Genomic DNA, 20,963 nt, shown 5'->3' with positions numbered 1-20,963 from the left:
CCTAACTTTATCATTTTTCACAAACTTGATTTCTCTACCATTCAAAACTGACCACTCTCTAATTGCATTTTTAAATTCAACTAATGCATTAAATTCCATGCCTAATTTAAATTCATAATCTTTAGTCAACTGCTCTTTCCTAAACTTCTCATATTTAGGCCCTGTCTCCTTATCAGAGTCATCTGGGTCTGAACTTCCCAACTCATCACTAACATAATCGTCATCATTAACTTTTTCAAAATCAGCTTTTCTTTTATAACCACCAACAACTTTTGTAGGAGCTAATGCACTTGATTTAGTTCCAAATTTTTTCCGATTAATTATGGTTCTTGAAGAACCTTCCAAAGCTTTTTCCACTTCCACAAACCCCTCATCAAGTGCCTTTGTTCTCTCTTCTTCACTATCTTCAAAAATAATTCCATTAACCTCTTCATCACTATTGTAACAACTTTCTTCATCACCAACTTCTTTTTGTACATTAATACATTGAGGTATTGTTACCTTCTTTAAAACATCTATCACATTATGCTCAACATAAATGTGTCCATCAACTTTATTATCAAGAGAATGAATACCAATTTCCATGGCATGTGAATCCTCCAACATTAGCTTAAAATATTCATCAACTCTGTCAATTTTTCTCCATAACCTAAAATTTACTTCATTATAGCCCCAATCCTTCACCAAACTAACAGCTTCACAAAAACTCCATTTATCATAGTCTTGATCAGATATAATTGTTTCAACTCCTCCTCTGTAAAACAAATGGCCGTCTCTTACAAACTCCCCGCCATGGTGAAATATCACATTGAAGAAGCTCATTTCCTAAAATAAAATAGGTTTGGTAAAGGTTTTTCGGTACAAAGATGAAAAAATACGAGATAAAGAGAGAAAAATAAGACTAACCTGATGATATAGATTCCAAACTGAAGAAAGATGAACTTGATGAAGAAAATCCCGAAACAAACTTGGCGACGTAACGATCACGGTGTACGTAATGGATGACAGTGAAAAACAAATTTAGTGCTTCCTCATTTGAATATCTAAATTGGTCGATGGTTCGATTTTGATGATGAAAGAAATTGGAGATGGTTAGATTAGGGCAAACACTAAGTTGCAAGTTTTTTATAATTGATGAATATGAAGAAACGTTAAGAAATAAGAAGAAATATGTGATTAATATATAAGTGGAGTCTGAAGGTTAATTTATCAAAATAAATAAAATAGTAATAATTAAATATAATGAAAATTTCTTTACCCACCTCCCTATGGGGGTCACCCCCAGCGAAAAACCCATTTTACCCCGCTTCGGAAATGCATTTCCGAAATATTTTTTTTTTCAAAATTTTTCCAGACTTCGGAAGTGCATTTCCGAAAAAATCCCAAAAATTGGGATTTTGACTAATTCGGAGATGCATCTCCGAAACAACAAAAAAAAATCTTAAAAAATCCCAAAAATTAATTTTAGGATATTAATTAATTCACATATCATAAATTTGATATAATTTATGAGTAATAAATAATAATAATTATATATTTTGATATAATTTATGAGTTATGAATAATAGTTATTATATATTTCTATCCTAATTCAAATTTTAAAATTTAAAATAATTTTAATTATCAAAATTAAAATAATTTCACTTACAAAATAAGTTATAATTTTTTATTTATATATTTATAATAATTGTTAATCTTTATAAAAAATAACATATTTTTATTTTAAAACAAAACTCACGTTTTTATTTTCTTTAAAAAAATCATATTCAATTAATTAAAGTAAATAATAAATTGTTTCAATTTTAAATAGAATAAAAAATAATGCTCAAAATGTGCATAAATAATGAATAATAAGCACACAAATATGTAAAAATAAAAAATATATATAATATTTTTTAAAATGTTTAAAAATAATTACAAAATATTATCAATTTCATTGTTCACTTTATATAATATTTTTGGATTAATCATTAATCCTTGTTTGTTTTTATATTTACTATTTATATAGTTTTTATATTTTAACGCACTATTTAAAAATATAACAATTTTTATAGTGTATATAAAGTATATATAATATAAGTTTATTTAAATAAAAATAACAAAACTTGATTGAAGGTCAGATTTTTTTTTATTTCAATATAACGTTTATTATTTATTAATATTAAAAAATTTATAATTTAAAAATTAAAAATTAAAATAAGTTTGTAGAATATAATTTTTCTTAATTATCAAAATTGTCATTTGTTTAAAATTGAGATAAATCATTATTTAATAAAAAATAACATTTCCTACAAATAAATATTAAAAATCACGTATTTTTAAGAAAAATTAATATAAATTACGTGATTATTATTATTATTATTATTAATTATAATACATTATTTTTATTATTTATTAAGAAAAAAATGTGATTTTTTAATTAAAAAAACGTGTATTCATTATTTGAAACAAATTTCACAATTATTTAAAATACAATTATATTTTTTTTTCACAATAAAATTATTATGCTAATTATTATTTAGTTTTTGTATATTTTTTATAGACACTTTGTGAATTTGTATATATTATATTTAAAAATGAAACAACTTTATTATTTATATTAAGTGAATTCAATATGATTAAATTTAAATAAAATTAAAAAAAATTCAAAAATATTTAGCATTATGATTTTTTTTATATGAAGTATAATTAGATAGTTATACAAAAATATGAAAAATGTATTTTATGTATGAGAATAGGGAATTATGATTTATTAGAGAGGAAATTATTTATTACTAAAAATAGGAGAAAATTATTTTAAGTAAGAATCTTGAGAAAATTATTGATTCACTTTCATTTTATACCTATTAATTGTATTGATTCACCTTGATTTTAATTTTTTAATAATTATTCAATTATTTCGGAAGTGTATATCCGAAACATTCCAAGACCAATTTGGTCTTGGCATATTTCGGATATGCATCTCCGAAAACACCTCCCTCTCCCAAGGGGGTGAGTTCGGAGATGAACTTCCGAAACACCACATTTTCTGAAAATGTAACTTTATTTCGGAGATGCATCTCCGAAATCAATATTTTATATTAAAAAAAATACGTTTTCGGAAGTTTATTTCCGAAAACACATTTTTTTCAAAAAAAGTACCTTTTCGAAAATGAACTTCCGAAACAAGGGGTAGTGTTGTAAATTCACCAGGGGTGAGCAAGAAGGTTAGGAGGTGGGTGAAGAAATTCTCAATATAATTTTCCACTTGTTATTAAAACAATAAGTAATACCACATCATCATGCCAAATCAGCAAATTTAAATGAGAAAATGTTTAATGAGGGATTAAAAGTAAATAATATTATATTACAAGGATGTAATCTAAACTTATAATATTACAGGGACTAAAACCAGACTCTTTCAATATTACAGGGACCACAAGAATTATTAACCCTACTTTTAAAAAAAATAATTTACATTTAAAATTATTCTACAGAAGTTAGAGATTAATCTAACGGTTTAATCTTACTTTGTTAGTTAAGGTGTGTTATTTTTATGCATTTTATCCTCATTAAGTAAAAGTATATCCAGTGAACGAAGAACTTTCCACTCATTTATCTTTAAGGTATCAAATCCAACAACAAAATTCAAAAGGAATAATAGAAATTCTCAACCAACAAAAAAAAGAAAAAGAAATGAAGAACTTCCCACTATCTATCGTTTTCACAGTTTCCCAGTCCTATAAATACCAGGAACTCCAATACATTTCAATACCACATCTTGAATCATTTTCAGATACACAATTCAGGTATATATATAAGCCATGTCAAAGACAGTTTGCGTGACGGGAGCCAGCGGAGCCATCGGATCATGGGTTGTCCGCCTCCTCCTCGAACGCGGCCACACCGTCCACGCCACCATCCAAGATCTCGGTTAGCCTCTCTACATAAATACTGCACAAGTTAACGTATAAACATTACTAAACTAAACAAAAATAATTAAAATTCACAATCACAATTTTTGTACTAATTAACTTAAATTGTTGCTGGAAAATACTGCTATTTAAATTTACAGAGGATGAGAACGAGACGAAACATTTGGAAGCCATGGAAGGAGCAGAAAGTCGTCTCCGATTCTTCGAAATGGATCTTCTAAACAGCGATTCCATCGCCGCTGCCGTGAAAGGTTGTGCCGGAGTTATTCATCTTGCATGTCCAAACATTATTGGTGAAGTCAAAGATCCGGAGGTTCAAAATAAATACAAGATTTTAATTAATATAGTTCAATTTAATATATATCTTCTATATTAATTAATGTTAGTATTTGTATTGTTGCTAAAAATGCAGAAGCAGATTTTGGAACCGGCAATTCAGGGAACGGTGAACGTGTTGAAGGTGGCCAAGGAAGCTGGAGTGGAGCGTGTGGTGGCGACGTCGTCGATCTCCGCCATCATACCGAGTCCTAATTGGCCGGCAGATAAGGTTAAGGGAGAGGACTGTTGGACTGATCTTGACTATTGTAAGGAAAAGAAGGTGAGTTTTGCTTTTTAAAAAATTTCACTAATTATTTATTATAAACAACTCAGTTTAGTAATCTAATTATAATTAATATGTATATAAATATTTATTATCAAATTTTTGCTATCAGACTCTCTATAATTTATTTTTATATTTTTAATACCCATTTATAAATGTGAGTGAGTGTTTTAAAAGTCCAAGATAAAACAATATAGAAAGGTGATTATCACCTACAAAACGATTTTGCAGATTAAGTTAGGGCTTAAAATTCATTTTCTTCAAATATTAAGAGCAACCCAAACCGCTAAAAAGTATAATGGGCAAAGCAGCTTACTTCTGTGTAAGGTTGGACAATCGATTGATTTGGATTGGTTTCAAACTTAAAATTTAAATCCGATGCAAATCGCTGTTACATTTATAAGGTTGAATTTTAACGAATTAAATCTTGATTTTCGACAGAATTAGTTAAATCGATTTGACAAATAAATCGGAATTGTTTTAGCCAATTTATCGACTAAATTTATAAAATTGATTCATCTTTTATAAAATTCACAAACACTTTTTTTAATTTAAAAGAAAATTATCAAAATTTTAGAATAATTTAAAAGAAAATTATTTTCTATTTATGAAAAAAATTATTATTGCACCATAATATTTCAAATATTATTTGATCATTCATTATCTTACTTTAAAATTGAAACAAAATAATACTCAAAATATCATATTTGTATATGTATTCTTGTCAGTACACCATACCACAATAAAATTAAATTATAAAAATAATGATGAATTTCATTTTTATGCTGAGTCATATAATAATAAACATAAATATTAATTAATTTCTATACGGTTTTCGACGTCTAAAAATAATCATTTAAATATAATTAAAATAATCATATACTATTTAAATTAAACAACCGAATCAACTCGATAGACAACCACCGAATCCAATCTATTTATATAAAAAAAGACAATAGACCAATCGATTTCAATGGCAGGGTTTTAAATCTAGTCCCTACGCGTGTGAATGATGTTACAATGGAGAATCTTTGAGCTAAAACAAAAACAATACTAGTACTAAAGTGATGGACAAATTTGGAAATATGAATTTTTATTTTATGATTTCTACGAACAGTTTAAAAGGAGTATCATTAGCTCTACAAACCACGTGTCTTCTATTTGGACGTATAAACGAAAAAAATGAAAGGGACTTTAGTTGTCCAATGACTCTACGTGGTGCGTGAGAAATAAATTACTATTTTGAGATATTGATAGCTTAATAGTTAATAATACCATCCGAGTCCAATTTTTTTTTTTTTTTTGGTTTTTAGCCAATAAATTCTTATCAATATAGTAAATCTGATTTCGTGGTTGAGAGTAAAGATTCACTGGTCAAGTCTGTTTTCATAAAAAACAAACTCGGATAATATTCACACATTTCGTTCTTAATAATTTTTTTTCTTACTAGAACCCAAATACTTAGTTACAGTTTGAGTGACTTTATTTACAGTGTATTCGACTTTAAATATGAAATAAGCTAAGCTAAAATGTTAACTATTAATTCACTCTATTTATTTGTCTCTTATAAACCGTTATTTTTTGGTGTGGATCTATCAACCATTAGATTAAAAAATAAAATGGCTAAACCATAAAAATTGAAGAGATCCAAATCTTTTTTTAATCGGCAGAGAAAGTGATATTTAACCAAAGTTTTAAAATTGGTGTTTAGAAAATAAAAAAAATTTCAGCCATTCAGTGATGAATTAATTGATAAGATGTGTTTGGTTGATATTGTTTTGTTTTTTTGATGGGACAACTTTATTTAAGCTATTATTACATTGTGGACCAGTTATACTACCCCATAGCAAAGACATTAGCAGAAAAAGCTGGTTGGGATTTTGCTAAGGAGACAGGTTTCGATGTGGTAATGATTAATCCTGGGACAGCTTTGGGCCCTTTGATTCCACCAAGAATTAATTCAAGCATGGCTGTTCTTGCTGGTGTTCTCAAAGGTAAATTAATCACAAATAGTAAAATTTTTAATCAGGATCCGTTAACACCAGATGTCTTCGAAGTTATGTAACTAAAATGTGTGATCGGATGTTATTGTTATTAAAGGTGACAAAGAAACATATGAGGACTTCTTCATGGGAATGGCCCATTTTAAAGACATAGCATTGGCACATATTTTGGCATTTGAACAAAAGAAAGCCTCTGGAAGACATTTGTGTGTGGAAGCTATTCGTCATTATGGTGATTTTGTGGCATTGGTTGCGGAGTTATACCCTGAATACAATGTAGCAACGTGAGTAACTTTCGGTTTCGAGTTTGAGTCTTGTAGATGAAATTGATTTGATTAATGAGTATATTGTATAATTGGTTAATTTTTATAGGTTGCCAAAGGATACAAACCCTGGATTGTTGAGAGCAAAGAATGCATCAAAGAAGTTGATTGATTTAGGTTTAGAGTTCACTCCAGCTGAACAAATTATCAAGGATGCTGTTGAGTCTTTGAAGAGTAGAGGTTTTGTATAACTTCTCCAACGTTGTACAAACCTATCGTGACTGAATAAGTTGTGGCATGTCATGGTGCTTTTCTTATTGATCATGTGATTCCTTTTTCTGTTTTTAAGTTTATGTTGTGTGCTTATAAGTATCATGTTTAATAAGTGTACACATGTATCTAGTCAATATAGTTATCAAAATTGACTAGAATTGTTGTATGTGAATTCTTGAGGTTTTGTAAGATTTGAAGATTTAATCTCCAATTAATAAATGGAAAATGCATTGTGTCTATTTGTTGCCTTCATATTGCTTAGCTAGGCACCTAATCTATAATTAATATATAAAAGTAAAAAGTACATGGAAATTCCACTCAAAGCCCTTTGATAAAATATTAAAACCAACTTCTCTTATTTTATGTGTAGAAAAGACTTTTAGCAAAAATAACTCAATATTGATTTGATATTTATTACTCTGATGTGTCACTCTCTTAATTTTTGGTATTTTATATTTATTTTTATTTATTTACCCAAATATACACATTACAAAACTCTAATAGTCCTATTAAATGTTAATGTTGAATACATATACTTATTCCATAATTTGGATCGATAGGTTTTAGGTTTAGTTCAATCTTTTGTTGGAGGATTATATGATATTACTATTTTTGTTACAGTGTTTTAGTTTAATCTTGGTTTTGCGGGTTATGTGATATTTGCAATATTGTTATAGCTTATAAAAGAATCAACGGCTCGCTGCTATTGCAAATGATGAATATACTTGAACCGACAATGACCATGGTTTGGACAACCTTGCTAAGAATGCTTTCCTTAGCTTATTCCACGTCGTTAAGGAATTTGATGGTAGGGATTGTAGCCATGCTCAGGCGCAATTATATGGCTTCGGGGTCGATGCCATTACCTTTCACATGTCATCGTACTGCACAAACACAGAGATGTGCAAGTTTGGATCCTCCGTAGGGTTACCAAAGAACTGTTATGTTGCATGATTTGCAACCAAGAATGTTTCAACTCAAAGTTATTATCCTGGATTGCAGGATTAACAATGCTTGAGTAAGGCTCGTCTTGAGATGGGACGACAAAGTCCATTAGAGGACGATTATCATTTTCATCCATTTTAAGTCGAAGCTGCTAAAGCTGGGGCCTAACACGTAGGTAGCGCTCAATTTTGTTGATCCCTTCGACTAAGATCCTGGTACTATGAGTTCTTTGCATACAACCGATACGAGGGGAAATTAATTAAAACTGAAAAATAAATGCCTTTAGTCTAAATTGTGTAACAACAAAGTACGATATTGATTCTCAACAAAGACCAATTGACAAGTACAGTTCTTTAACTATTACGATGTTTATCTAAGGTGATGCGAAAGGGTTGTTCGCGTGAATGGGAAAATAAACTGATTTGAATTAATTATCATAACGAGAAACCAGAATGTAGTTCTCGTCGACTTTTTTGTACGCGCTAAGTTGTATTTTATAATTATAACAGGAAATTATTTTGTGTAAAATAATTAAATTAAAGACACCACCCGTTTTCACGTGTACGACATCAGATTTCGTCTCTGTAATCTATTCGATCGCTTTCGCGCGTGCGAATTACATCTTTGAAATCCTATTTTGAAAATTAACTAACTTTTATTTGAAAATTTATTTTTAGTAGAAATTTAATTTAAAGGTTTTATCCGCTTTTGTGTGCCCGAAAACGTATTTTAACTCACAAACGTCCGCTTTCGCATGTCTGGCTATAAGTTAAAAAATATTTTGAAAATTGACAATTTTTAAATTCATTGAAAAAGTGCTTTCGCGGTATTTTATAATCAATTCTTGAATTTTCTACAGACAAATACAGTTTTTCCTCTTTCAGAGAGGAATTGGTATCATGTTATTTTATCTTTCGCTGTAAATTTTTATCGTTAAAACCAAAAATTTTAGAATAAAAAATAATTCATGTTACATTTATTAATTATACAACTTAAGAGAGTACCGCCGCTACGACGATCCTCGCATTTCGGTCGAACTCATCTAATTTAGGCTAACATGTTAAAAACGATAACATTAAAACATATATTATTCATATTCATTTTGAAAATAATAAACATTATAAAAATCATGCAAGGTTATAGTAAGGTAAAGGTGAGAGAATATGGAGTTTGAAATTAATAAAACTTGAATATAGTAATAAAATGCTTCGAAGGGAGATTTTAATCTAGTACAAAAATTTGAAAATAGAAGAAACATTTTTGTTCCAAACTTATTTCTAATGTTGCAATATTACTCGAGAAAAGAATTTCTTTTACAACGTAATTCTCTGGCTAGTACAAAGCTTGTATGCCAAATTTGGATCCTAAAAGCTCTATTTATAAGTAACCCTTCGTACTAGAAGTTACAAAATCATGTATAAGGTAGTGGAGAAAAATTAGGAAAATGGAAAAGTTGATTCATGATTTTGGGCAAAAAACTGAACTGATGTGCCATGACGGGCGTCACGCTAGTGACATTCTTTCCGTCATGCTGATGATGGCCGACTTAAAACTGGCGAGCTGATCATCGTCTGGTTTTGGAAACTCTTCTTTATTTTGTTGACTTTTGGTGGCAGGTTGACCTTTTTGGGCTGGTGACGACCGTCATGACAACATAGTGACCGTCGTGATAGCAAAAACCTTGCAATTTCTTTATGTTTTTGTTGTATTTCACTATTTTGTCGTGGAGTAGCCTCCAACCACTAAGTTCACGAAAAAAACACATAATACCCGTATAATACTACAAAAGTTTTAATCTAAAAAATAAAATCTTGAAAAATAAAATTTTAACAAAGCAACAACAACAAAATAAATTTTGATCCAAACTTAATTCTAATTTTGCAATATTATTCGATATGAGAAAAGAATTGCTTTTACAACGTAATTCTCTGGCTAGTATAAAGCTTGGATGCCAAATTTGGATCCTAAAAGGTCAATTTATAAGTAACAATTCGTACGGGAAGTTACAAAATCATGTCTAAGGTAGTGGAGAAAAATTAAGAAAGTGGAAAAATTGATTCATGATTTTGGGCAAAAAAATGAACTCATGTGCCATGACGGGCGTCACGCTGGTGACGTTCTTTCCTTCATGCTGATGACGACCGACTTAAAACTGGCGAAGTGCATGACAACATAGTGACCATCAGGATAGTAAAAACCTTGCAATTTCTTCATGTTTTTGCTTTATTTCAGTATTTTGTTGTGCAGGAGCCTCCATTCACTAAGTTCCTGAAATAAACACATAGTACTAGCATAATACTACAAAATGACATAAAAATAATATCAAAATGCATGCGAACCGAGTCAAAATATACTATGCGTTTCCGAGTAATCAATCACATGTATTTCTTGGTTGGCCATCATATAAACCCGTCATCAAATTCATTCACCCTCTCTTTTTCACTATCATTAAAATGTATACCATTGACATATTCATCACTAGATTCAATAGATTTTTCAACATCGTCTTCACTTAGTGTCTATTACAAAACAACCCTTGGTGTAGAATACTACCTTAAATAAACTCATGTCCTATACATCATACATATGGTAAAATTGAGTCAAATACAATCAAAATACTAGACTAATACTACATAATGTATAACATCAAAATCTAAATATAGTCTAACATGGGAAAGATAAAAGTCTTCCTTTATAGTATATGAAACAAATTATGATATAATGTGATGGAATGAAATACCTTAAATTAATATCCAAATAAAATGTTTAGAATTTGAAGGGAAACATGTGGACCCACCCGAGATGCAAAGTTGAGAGGCCACAAATTATGGTTTGGACCACAATCTGCTTTTCATACACTCAGTTTGAGACCTGCAAACATTGATTGCTTTCAATACAAGCTTTTTTTAATTCTTACTCAAATACAATCATTGATTTCGTGACACAAACCTGCAAACACGACTACTAATAATAAACAATGCGACATAAATGAAGTAACAAGACTGAAGACAAAGTTCAATGACAATGGCATTGAGAGAGAAAAGCTTCAGAGTGGAGAGAGAGAGAGAGAGTGAAAGGGAATAAGTTAGCGTTATATGTGTGAATGCATTTTCCTTTTAAATGTTTTGTATGATGTTAAAAGTAGGATTGATTTAGTTTTTATGTGCATTAAACGGTATCTGAGAGTATATGTGTACACCCTTGCATTAGAAGTCATTAGGAATCTTAGAAAGCATCTAGAACAAGTTTGGAATGGTTGTCATTTGGTACAATGCACGAAAAATCACATTTCGAACAAAAATCACTTGCATGTGTCAACACATAAGTGTTTCGTGTCAGCACATGTACTGTTATTTTAAAGAAAAACTCTTGATTTCTTTCTGTTAACTAATTCCTCTTTATGTGTTGACACATGCTGAATAAATCACTTTATGTGTCGTCACATACGTGTTAGGTGTCAGCTCATGTGCTACCACTTTAAAGCAAAAACTCTATGTTTCTTTGTGTCGACTCAAAAACCTTATATAGGTCGACCTATGTAATTACATGAGTCGACTCATGACATACTATAGGTCGACACATGCATCAATGTTTACCATCACGTGTCGACACATACTGAAGCCAATTCCAAATATTAGTTTCATATTGAATTCTAGGTCTTTCTTTTGTCTCCAAGTCAAACACACACACACACACATATATATATATATATATATATATATATATATATATATATATATATATATATATATATATATATATGTATATGTATATATATATATATATCGTACATGCATCCTTTTTTGAATTAATTAAACTATAAACACATACTAATATTTCTTATCATCTTCAACCTCTCTTATATGCATACCCACAACCAATGTACACATAATCATTCATTGTTTGAGTGTCATCTAGACTTGGTTGATAACGTTTAATTTAAGTTGTTGTAACCTAAGGTTAGGTTAAGAATCATAAGGGGTTTCATCAGAAAAACTTTGAGGGTTTTTACTCCAAGATTAAAGTGTGAATTTGGAGGTTTTCGATAAGATTTACGCAATTGGATTAAATCAAGTGAAGAGCTTTGAAGAATGAGTGGTTCTTGCAAAGCAGTAGCGTGAGACGGTGAATCAATTGGTAATCTTGGGTGACAACAACTTGCAATTTAGATCCGGCCGAATGAAAGCTTTGAAGAACAGTGGTTTCTTGCAAAGGAGTAGCATGAGACGATGAATCAATTGGTGTTTGTTGGGTGACTTGATCAAACTCAGATCAAGGGAAGATAAGTGCAAGAATCAACACCAAATATAGGGTTTGTAGGGTTGGATTACCTGAAATCCCTTGTGTCGTGCGCTCGGTTTTTTACTACCTCTCGTGTGAGAGATACGAACTGACTCTTCTTTTGCTTTTGAGTTTTGAAAATCAGAGAGTCGCCACCGACTTTTATTTTATCCAATTAAGGAAAGCTTTATAAAAGAAACAGAAAAAGACCTTTAAGAGATTTTGGGTAAGGGGGTAGGTTATACAAAGGGAAGGTGTTAGCACCCTTTGTATCCATGGTTATCCATGGGCTCTTAATTGCTTAGCTCACTTGTTTTGAATCATTTGTCTTGCCTTGAAATGCTTGTATGTGGTCTTAAAATTCATTTTGTAAATTGACTTTATAATGATCCTTGTGTGGATGTATACAAAGTGTTTTACCTTTCGAAGGATGTTTTGAAAAAAAAGAACGTTAACTTCGTAATTATCCTTGTTTGGATATATACCAAGTATTGTCTTTTTTTGAAAGTTTTATTTTGAAAAACAATGATATATGAGACATTTGTTTATTTTGATTTGAGCAATCAATTAGGAGATCTACCCTAAGTTTATAAGGTCTTTTCCCATTTCTTTTAGAAAATTCTCCTTTACCGGATGTAAACAAAAGTTTGATTTTGTGTTTGAAACAGTAGAATTTGGATTTTGAAAAGAGTAACAGAGGGATTACCCTAAGAGGTGCAAGTGTGATTGTGTTTTGATTCAGATATTTTTTGTCTTTGAAGTTAGTGATCTAACGCTTCAGTTTTTATCTTTGACTTACACGCAGTTTTATATGTACAGAAATTAAAGTGCGGGAATGTAAAATGCGGAAAGTAAATCTACGCTATTACATCGATTGTGCGGGAAATATAAACTACGCTATTTACATGAATTTGACAACCTATACACTTATCTAGGAATTTAAATTGCAATAAGATAAAAGAAATATTTTTGGTTTTTTTTTTTAGATGGTTGATTTTAATTAGAATTAATGCATGATTAATTTAATTAAAATGAGAAAAAGGTAAAAATAAAATTTAAACCTAAAAATTAAGTTTAAAATATGTTCATATTGCTTGTTGATTAATTTTAAAGTAAAACTAATTTTTTTGGATTTTTTGAAGTTGTTTTGAAAATTATTAAGTTAAATTAACATATAATTATACATATAATTACACAAATAATTAAAACTTAAGGAGAAAGATATTCTAAATATGTACAAAATTAGTCTATAATATGTAAACTAAATTTAATATAAAGAACAATTTTTTTCTGATTTTTTGATTGGTTGAAATAATTAAAAAGCAAATATATAAATATATACTAATTAATTAAACAAAATATTTTAATTATTAAGAAAAATAAAATATTTTTGTGTCAAAAATTAATAGATTATTTTATAAACCTAAAAATATTTTTATTATATTTTTTTTATTTTTAAAACTATTTTAAATTAATTTTATAAGTTATATTAAAAAAGAAATTAAAAATATTGAAGAAAAAAATCCTGTGTGATGAGGAGCTGAGGCTCAAGGGTGTACATGCGTGTTTGTGAACCTTGGATCAGATTACTAGGAGATCTGATGGCTTTGATTGGAGAGAGCATGGTAAACTTGCATTGACTTGTCACGTGGGATTACAAAGACTTTTAATAAGTCAGGTGGGTCCCACTATGCATGCGTGGACGAATAGAAAAAAGGGAGGGAACGCTGAATGTTGACGAGCCAATCAGGAACGCACGCGTGGAGGTCAACAAGTCCTAGTTACTGTTCATCATCTTCTACACAGCCATGGCAACGTTTTTTTCAGGTTTTTGGCAACGGTTTTGGTTTCCGATTTTCTTCTTCTTTAAACCTGCAAAAACAAGAAAATAAATTGTTGCAAACAACCCAGATAGCCTAATCAAGACCCCCTGAGTTCATTAGTGGCATTAGTTTTTATTAAAAGTGCCTGGAAGATGCGACTCGAAGCCTTTCAAGTTTGGACAACCAACAATGGTGGATTGTGTTAGAGGGGTGAAACCTTGCATGAGCTACATTGGATTTACTCTAAATGATGTCAGAAACTTAAACCAAAGATTAGATTAAGTTATTTCACGTGAAAATTTGGAAAACGAAAACTATGTAGTTATGAACATGAAGATAATGATACACGTATTTAGAGTATTATGGGACTTGTTTAGTGCATCAATCTTACTCTATGTGATCCCAGAGGATGATTTGAATGATTATTTTTTATTGAGGTAAGCTAGAAATTGCAAAACGAAAATTACAAAGTGTTTGATATTTTGTGAGAATTTTGTGGTTTCTTGGCTATTCTTTGTGGATTCTTTCGTGTGTCTCCTTGCTGAAGTATTCCTCTTCACTTATAGGCTATGGAGGGACTTAAAAGCTAAGCTAACATGCATTAAGTGCTTTGTTGAATTTTTGACTTTTTAAATAATATGTAGCTTTGAATTCAAGCAACCATGGCTCAATTTTCTTCAACCTTCTGCTGTACCATCTCTTTGGGGCCGAGCTTTGAATGATTCTTGATGACTCATGCTTAAGATCAAAGCTACATGACATTATCTTGCACCATTTCTTTTCAATTTAATCTTAAATGTAATAAAATTAAACCAAAAAGAAATAAAATGTTATGGGCCTTAGGTTGGTCGTGGTAGGCCCTTAGCATTGTTAGAAGCATGTTTGGATCATGGAAACTTGGTCTCTTTTGGAAAAAAAACACTTTTGATCAATGTTGATTTCATGTATTTTCCCAAAAAATAGCCAACTTCAACAAGGCATAAATCCCTCAATTTTTATCATATGAAGGAGTTCTTGTACTTTTTAGAAACCTCAAGATGTCCTCTACAAGCCACTTTGGAAACTTTTTTCATTTGGAGAAGTTATCTTGATGTTATGGCCTTTGACAAAAAACCACTTTTTGTTGACTTTGAAAATGACCTGTAATGTCTTGGTTCATATTTTCCAAATGGTGAATTTAATGACCATGGGACCAATTGAATTTGAAAGATAATTGAATTTCCTTCAAAACAAGCTTTGGTTGGAATTTTTTGAATGAACGAGGAGAGAGTTATGGCCGGTCAAAGTTCAGTTGACTTTTTAGGAGAAAACCCTAATTTTAAAACTTAGGGTTTTGCTGATTTTTGATCTTTCCTTGATGAATTATGATCAACCAATGATCAAATGATGAATCTTTTGACAAAATATGGATGTTGACAAAAAACTTCATTTTTGACTGTCTGTTGACTTTTCGGTCAAACTGGTCGTCTGTTGACTGTTTGAGCTGCTGACTGTGCGTCTGAGCGAATTGAAGTTTGAAAATTTTTATGGTGGTATTTTGAGATATATGGAGGTCCATGAAATCCATTTGAGGTCTCAAAAAACTTGTTCTCCTGAAAAAAACAAAAACCCTAGTTAGGGACTGTTCACGTAGGAGACAGTTAAGCGTACCTGATTTTTATGCAGTGCTGAGTCTCTGCTAATCATGTGATATTCAGAAGACTTATAGAACAAAAATCTTGGAATTTTGAAATGCAAAAGATTGATTTGATTGATGGTACAAAACACGGAGAATTGCACTGTCAGCGGGTTTGACTGTCAACTGACTGTTCAGGCATTAACGTAGCAGTTAAAGTGAAAATTCAACAGTCAAAGTTAATTTTTTTCTTTTTTTTTGTTGTGTTAATGGTGAAAATTTATTTACATGATTTGTTAGAAAAACACAGACATAATAAATAAATAATATATACTGTATGCGAACGAAATTACCGATAATAACCCTGAAAAATATTTAATGCACAGAAAAATAAATATTTAACTGGCAGAAAACACACGAAATATTATCTAGATAATTAAAATACAGTACGACAGATAGTACGACATTTAATACTGACGGTACAAATATTACATAATATAATGAACAGTACGACAAATAAACGGTACATTATTTGAAAACAAAAGATACCACAATCTTTAAGAATGACGATTAATAACCCACGCTATAAATAATAATATATAGATGATTGGGAGTATAAACATGGCAGGTCCGCATTTTTCAGGACTATGCAGACAGAAGAAAGACATGATCACCGTAGAAAGAGTGATGACTATAAGAAACAGTGTATCCACCCACTTTGCCATTTTGCCTGGGAAGAAGAGAAAATAAATAGATGGTAGAAATTTGAGGGATGAGTTGAAATTTGATGTGAGATTTTATAAAAAAATGAGAGGTATTTATAGAGTGAAAAGAAGGATAGAGACGTTGGGGAATGAAGTGATTCCGTACAAAAAAAGGAAAATTTGAGTGGTAGTAGGATTTGAAAGAAAGTGTATGTTAGGGTTTGAAAAAGAGAGATGTGTAGAATAAAGTTAAGATTTGATTTTGAAAGAAAGAGATTTGAAAAGAAAGGAAAAGATTTTGAAAATAATGGAATATAGTACAAAAATTAGTGGGAAACCAAAATTAATAATAATTTACTCGTTACCAGTACAGTCTGAATCCCCGGACTTTGCGCCTGCAAAAAGATTTAATTCTGTACCAATTGCGTCAGTGCTATTTATCTGCAAATAAAGCGTGTGTGAAGTGATAAATAGTAATTGGCGTTTGCGTAAGAATAAATTCAACAGCGAATCAAAATACCGTATAAGAAAAATTCTAAAAATCGAGTATTCATGAAATCAGGACATTTATGAAATAAAATCCAAGATTATATAAAACTCCCCATTTTTAGACAGAAGTCTGTTGCCTTCTTTCTGAAAAAGATGCGGGCAAATTTTGGGGTGTAACAGTTGCCCCTATTCAATCTTCTTAAACCTGAAGAGACTGTTTGGAATCCGAAGGTAGAAGATGATTGAATATTTTAGATGCCCTGAAAATTTGCACTTACCTCCATTCGGAGTGATGTTGGAAATTGCATTTGAGTATCGTCTGAGAGAGGTTGCTGGCAGATCATAACATTACCTGAGATGGGCTTTCAGATGCCATCCATTGAATGTATCGCTGGTTTGTTCATCAGAATGAATCCTTTGATTATATCTTGATGAAGGATTTGAAAACCTCTGCGTTGACCGTTTCGGAACCGTCCAAGGTTACCGCTTTAAGTCTGGGAGGCTGATCGTTACGGAACTGTCCAAAGTTTCCGTTTTAGATTTTGAAAGTTGATCTATGAGGAACCGTCTGAGGTATCAGCTTTAGATCTTTGAAGGTTGATCGTAGTGGAACCGTCTAAGGTATCGACTTCGATCTGAAGATTGATCGTCTTAAGGAACAGTCCAAGGTATCGACTTAGATCTGTAGGTAGATCATTAAGGAACCGTCCAAGGTATCGACTTAGATCTGAGGGTAGATCGTTGTGGAACCGTCTGAGGTTTCCGCTTTAGATCTTTGATGGTAGATCATTAAGTAACCGTCCAAGGTATCGACTAAGATCTATGTTGCTTGTTTTTTGAGTTGATAGGTGTTTTGAAAAGAAAGATCTCTTCAGAATGAATCTTTGTCTTGATTATATCTGAAAGGAACGTTCGTCTGAATAGAATTCAAGGGAACACTGCATGTGATTAAGAACAACTTTTCTGAGGATATTCGTCCACCTGAAAAAGATCAAGTTAGTGATATGCAATGTCATGATGCATGTAATGTATATGTTAAGATTCTCAAACTAAGTGAGAAATGTGCATGTTATGTATGCGTTTGTCATGAAACATTATATGCTGTGTATGAATATGCGTATAATGTATGATGTATGATTTATGCAATTTAGAGCGTATCAAACTTCTGGTTGGGAAAATAAATCCCTGCTTGTTATTTTAGAAATGAAGGCATTGATGATTGTTGATGATTTTTGCTATCTTGTTCGAGTGTACCCGGCTGGGGAAATTCCTCACGGACCAGATTACTCTGTTGAGGGATCTTTGACTATCGCTTGGGGATGAAGGTAATTTTGAAAGTTCTGATTTTGATGCCCCTTGAATGGGAATGAGAAAGATGCATAATCCTCCGATGCACTATTTGACCAAGCCTTGGTGTGGAGACCACACCTTCTGGGGATAGTGATCTTGAACAGCCCTGCTGGGGAATAAGATTTCTCAAATCATTTTGTTAGAGAGAAAAATCTCATTGAGGAATTTGCTGAGAAATACGTCTCTGTTGGGGAATTTTCCTCTGAAACTGGTTTCGGGATGATGCCCAGATGATTGGGACACTACCTGAATGCTATTCCTGTTTTTCATCAGTCATATTCAAATGCATATGTTCATTCAAATTTTATCATTGGGACATTTACGTATTCAAAACAGAAAAAGTGAAAACGTTGATTTTGAGCATGAGCTGCATTGATTTTTGAAAAAGAGCCATAATAGGCGGATTAGTACAAGGAGACAAAAATCCTAGTAGTAGGAAATTGTCATAAAACTTTGAAAAGTACTTATAAAGAGAAATAGCTATGTGAAAAAAATTCAGTCAAGTTTCAACTCTGCTATTGCCAATCTGTCTTTGAGTATCTCATCCCTCATTTGTTGGAAGAAAGTGATTGGACTGATCGGTGCCTTTGATGTGTTGAACCTCAAAGGTGAGTAGGTAACTAAACGGGACATAGTCGTACGCTTTATTCCCTAACTTTTGCCTAGGCTGCCTTTTCAGGTTTTCAGCCTACCGGGATAATTATTTTTTTAGTCTCTAACTTTTGCCTGGATCGCCTTTTCAGGTTTTCAATCCACCGAGACGCTCATTTTTTGCCTAAGTCGCCCTTTCAGGTTTTCAACTTAGCGAGCTTTTCTTTAAGCGAAGTACTTTTTGACTATGTCCGCATTTACAGGGTGTGGGAAATCCTCGCCTTCCATAGTGGTAAGCAACATGGCTCCGCCGGAGAATACTTTCTTGATCACAAACGGTCCCTCGTAAGTGGGAGTCCACTTGCCCCTGGGATCACCTTGTGGTAGGATGATGCGTTTTACAACCAAATCACCGGTTTGATATGCCTGACTTTTGACTTTCTTGTTGAAGGCTTTGATCATACGTTTCTGGTACAACTGACCATGACAAATAGCTGCGAGCCTCTTTTCATCAATCAAGTTTATCTGGTCCAACCGAGTCTGAATCCAATCGTCTTCGTCTAGATCAGCTTCTTTCATAATCCTTAGGGAAGGAATATGAATTTCAATTGGAAGAACTGCCTCTATACCATAGACTAAGGAAAATGGAGTTGCCCCTGTTGAAGTACGCGCTGATGTGCGATAACCATGAAGAGCAAAAGGTAACATCTCATGCCAGTCTTTGTAGGTTACTGTCATCTTTTGTATGATCTTCTTGATGTTCTTGTTGGCAGCTTCCACCGCGCCATTCATCTTTGGTCGATATGGAGATGAATTATGATCTTTGATCTTGAATTGTGTGCAGAGTTCAGTGATCATTCTGTTGTTTAAATTTGTGCCATTGTCTGTGATGATCCTTTCAGGGATGCCATACCGAAAAATGAGATTGTGCTTGATAAATCGGGCCACCACGTTCTTGGTGACAGAAGCAAATGAAGCTGCTTCTACCCATTTGGTGAAGTAATCGATAGCGACCAGGATAAAACGATGTCCGTTGGAGGCAGTAGGCTTGATTTCTCCAATCATATCAATACCCCACATTGCAAAAGGCCAAGGAGCCATCAGGACGTTTAACGGGACTGGAGGTACATGTACTTTGTAGACATATATCTGGCATTTGTGACAAGTTCTGGAGTGATGATGGCAGTCTGTCTCCATGGTAGACCAGTAATAACCTGCTCTCAGAATCTTTTTAGCCATTGTATGTCCACTTGAATGAGTACCGAAAGCACCATCGTGTATGTCTTCCATAATCTGTTCTGCTTCCTTCTTGTTTACACAACGAAGCAAAGTCGAGTCATGGTTGCGTTTGTACAGGATTCCATTACTTAGAAAGAATTTAGCACCAAATCTTCTTAGAAACTTTCTATCGTTAATGGATGCCCCTTCAGGGTACTCCTGAGCTTCGAGATATATTTTTACTTCATGGAACCATGGTTTTTCTTCCACTACTTCGGTATCAATCTCATTGCAATAGGCTGGTTCATCTTGTCTGTAAATGGTGATCATTGGCGCCTCATTGTCCCACCTGACTTTGAACATAGATGACATGGTAGCTAGGGCATCAGCTAGTTGATTTTCTTCGCGCGGGATATGTTCAAAAGTGATTTCTTCAAAGTAGGGAATCAAACTCAGCACATATTCTTTGTAAGGCATTAGATTCGGGTGCTTCGTGTCCCATTCCTCTTTGACTTGATAAATTACAAGCGCCGAGTCTCCGTAGACCTCCAGGAACTTGATTCTTAGATCGATTGCAGCTTTGAGACCCAAAATACATGCTTCATATTCGGCTATATTGTTAGTGCAGTTGAAGCATAATCTGGCAGTGAATGGTGTATGTCCTCCTGTAGGAGAAATGATCACAGCTCCGATGCCATTGCCAAGTGCATTAGAAGCTCCATCAAAAACCATAGTCCATCGGGATCCTGGCTCGGGTCCTTCCTCTGGTCCTAGTTTTTTGTAGTCAGTAACTAGCATAATGTCTTCATCTGGGAAGTCAAAGTTCAACGCTTGATAATCATCCACTGCTTGATGAGCCAGATGATCAGCTACCACACTTCCTTTGACCGCCT

At 32.3% G+C, this 20,963-nt stretch overlaps 1 protein-coding gene across 1 annotated transcript; it reads left to right on the top strand.

Annotated features, from left to right (window-relative positions):
* Window positions 1–3,732: 3,732 nt before the first annotated feature.
* LOC131662130 (cinnamoyl-CoA reductase 2-like) lies at window positions 3,733–7,280 on the top strand. Its single transcript, XM_058931826.1, has 6 exons — window positions 3,733–3,912; window positions 4,055–4,227; window positions 4,327–4,512; window positions 6,347–6,509; window positions 6,616–6,802; window positions 6,891–7,280. Exons 1-6 carry the CDS (start codon window positions 3,804–3,806, stop codon window positions 7,030–7,032), a joined length of 960 nt encoding a protein of 319 aa, XP_058787809.1. The 5' UTR covers window positions 3,733–3,803; the 3' UTR covers window positions 7,033–7,280.
* The last annotated feature ends 13,683 nt before the right edge of the window (window positions 7,281–20,963 follow it).

The sequence above is a fragment of the Vicia villosa genome, linkage group LG3, assembly GCF_029867415.1.
Source record: "Vicia villosa cultivar HV-30 ecotype Madison, WI linkage group LG3, Vvil1.0, whole genome shotgun sequence".
Classification (NCBI taxonomy): Eukaryota; Viridiplantae; Streptophyta; class Magnoliopsida; order Fabales; family Fabaceae; genus Vicia; species Vicia villosa.
Note: the sequence above shows the minus strand (reverse complement) of the source record. Positions and strands in the feature narration are given on the sequence as shown.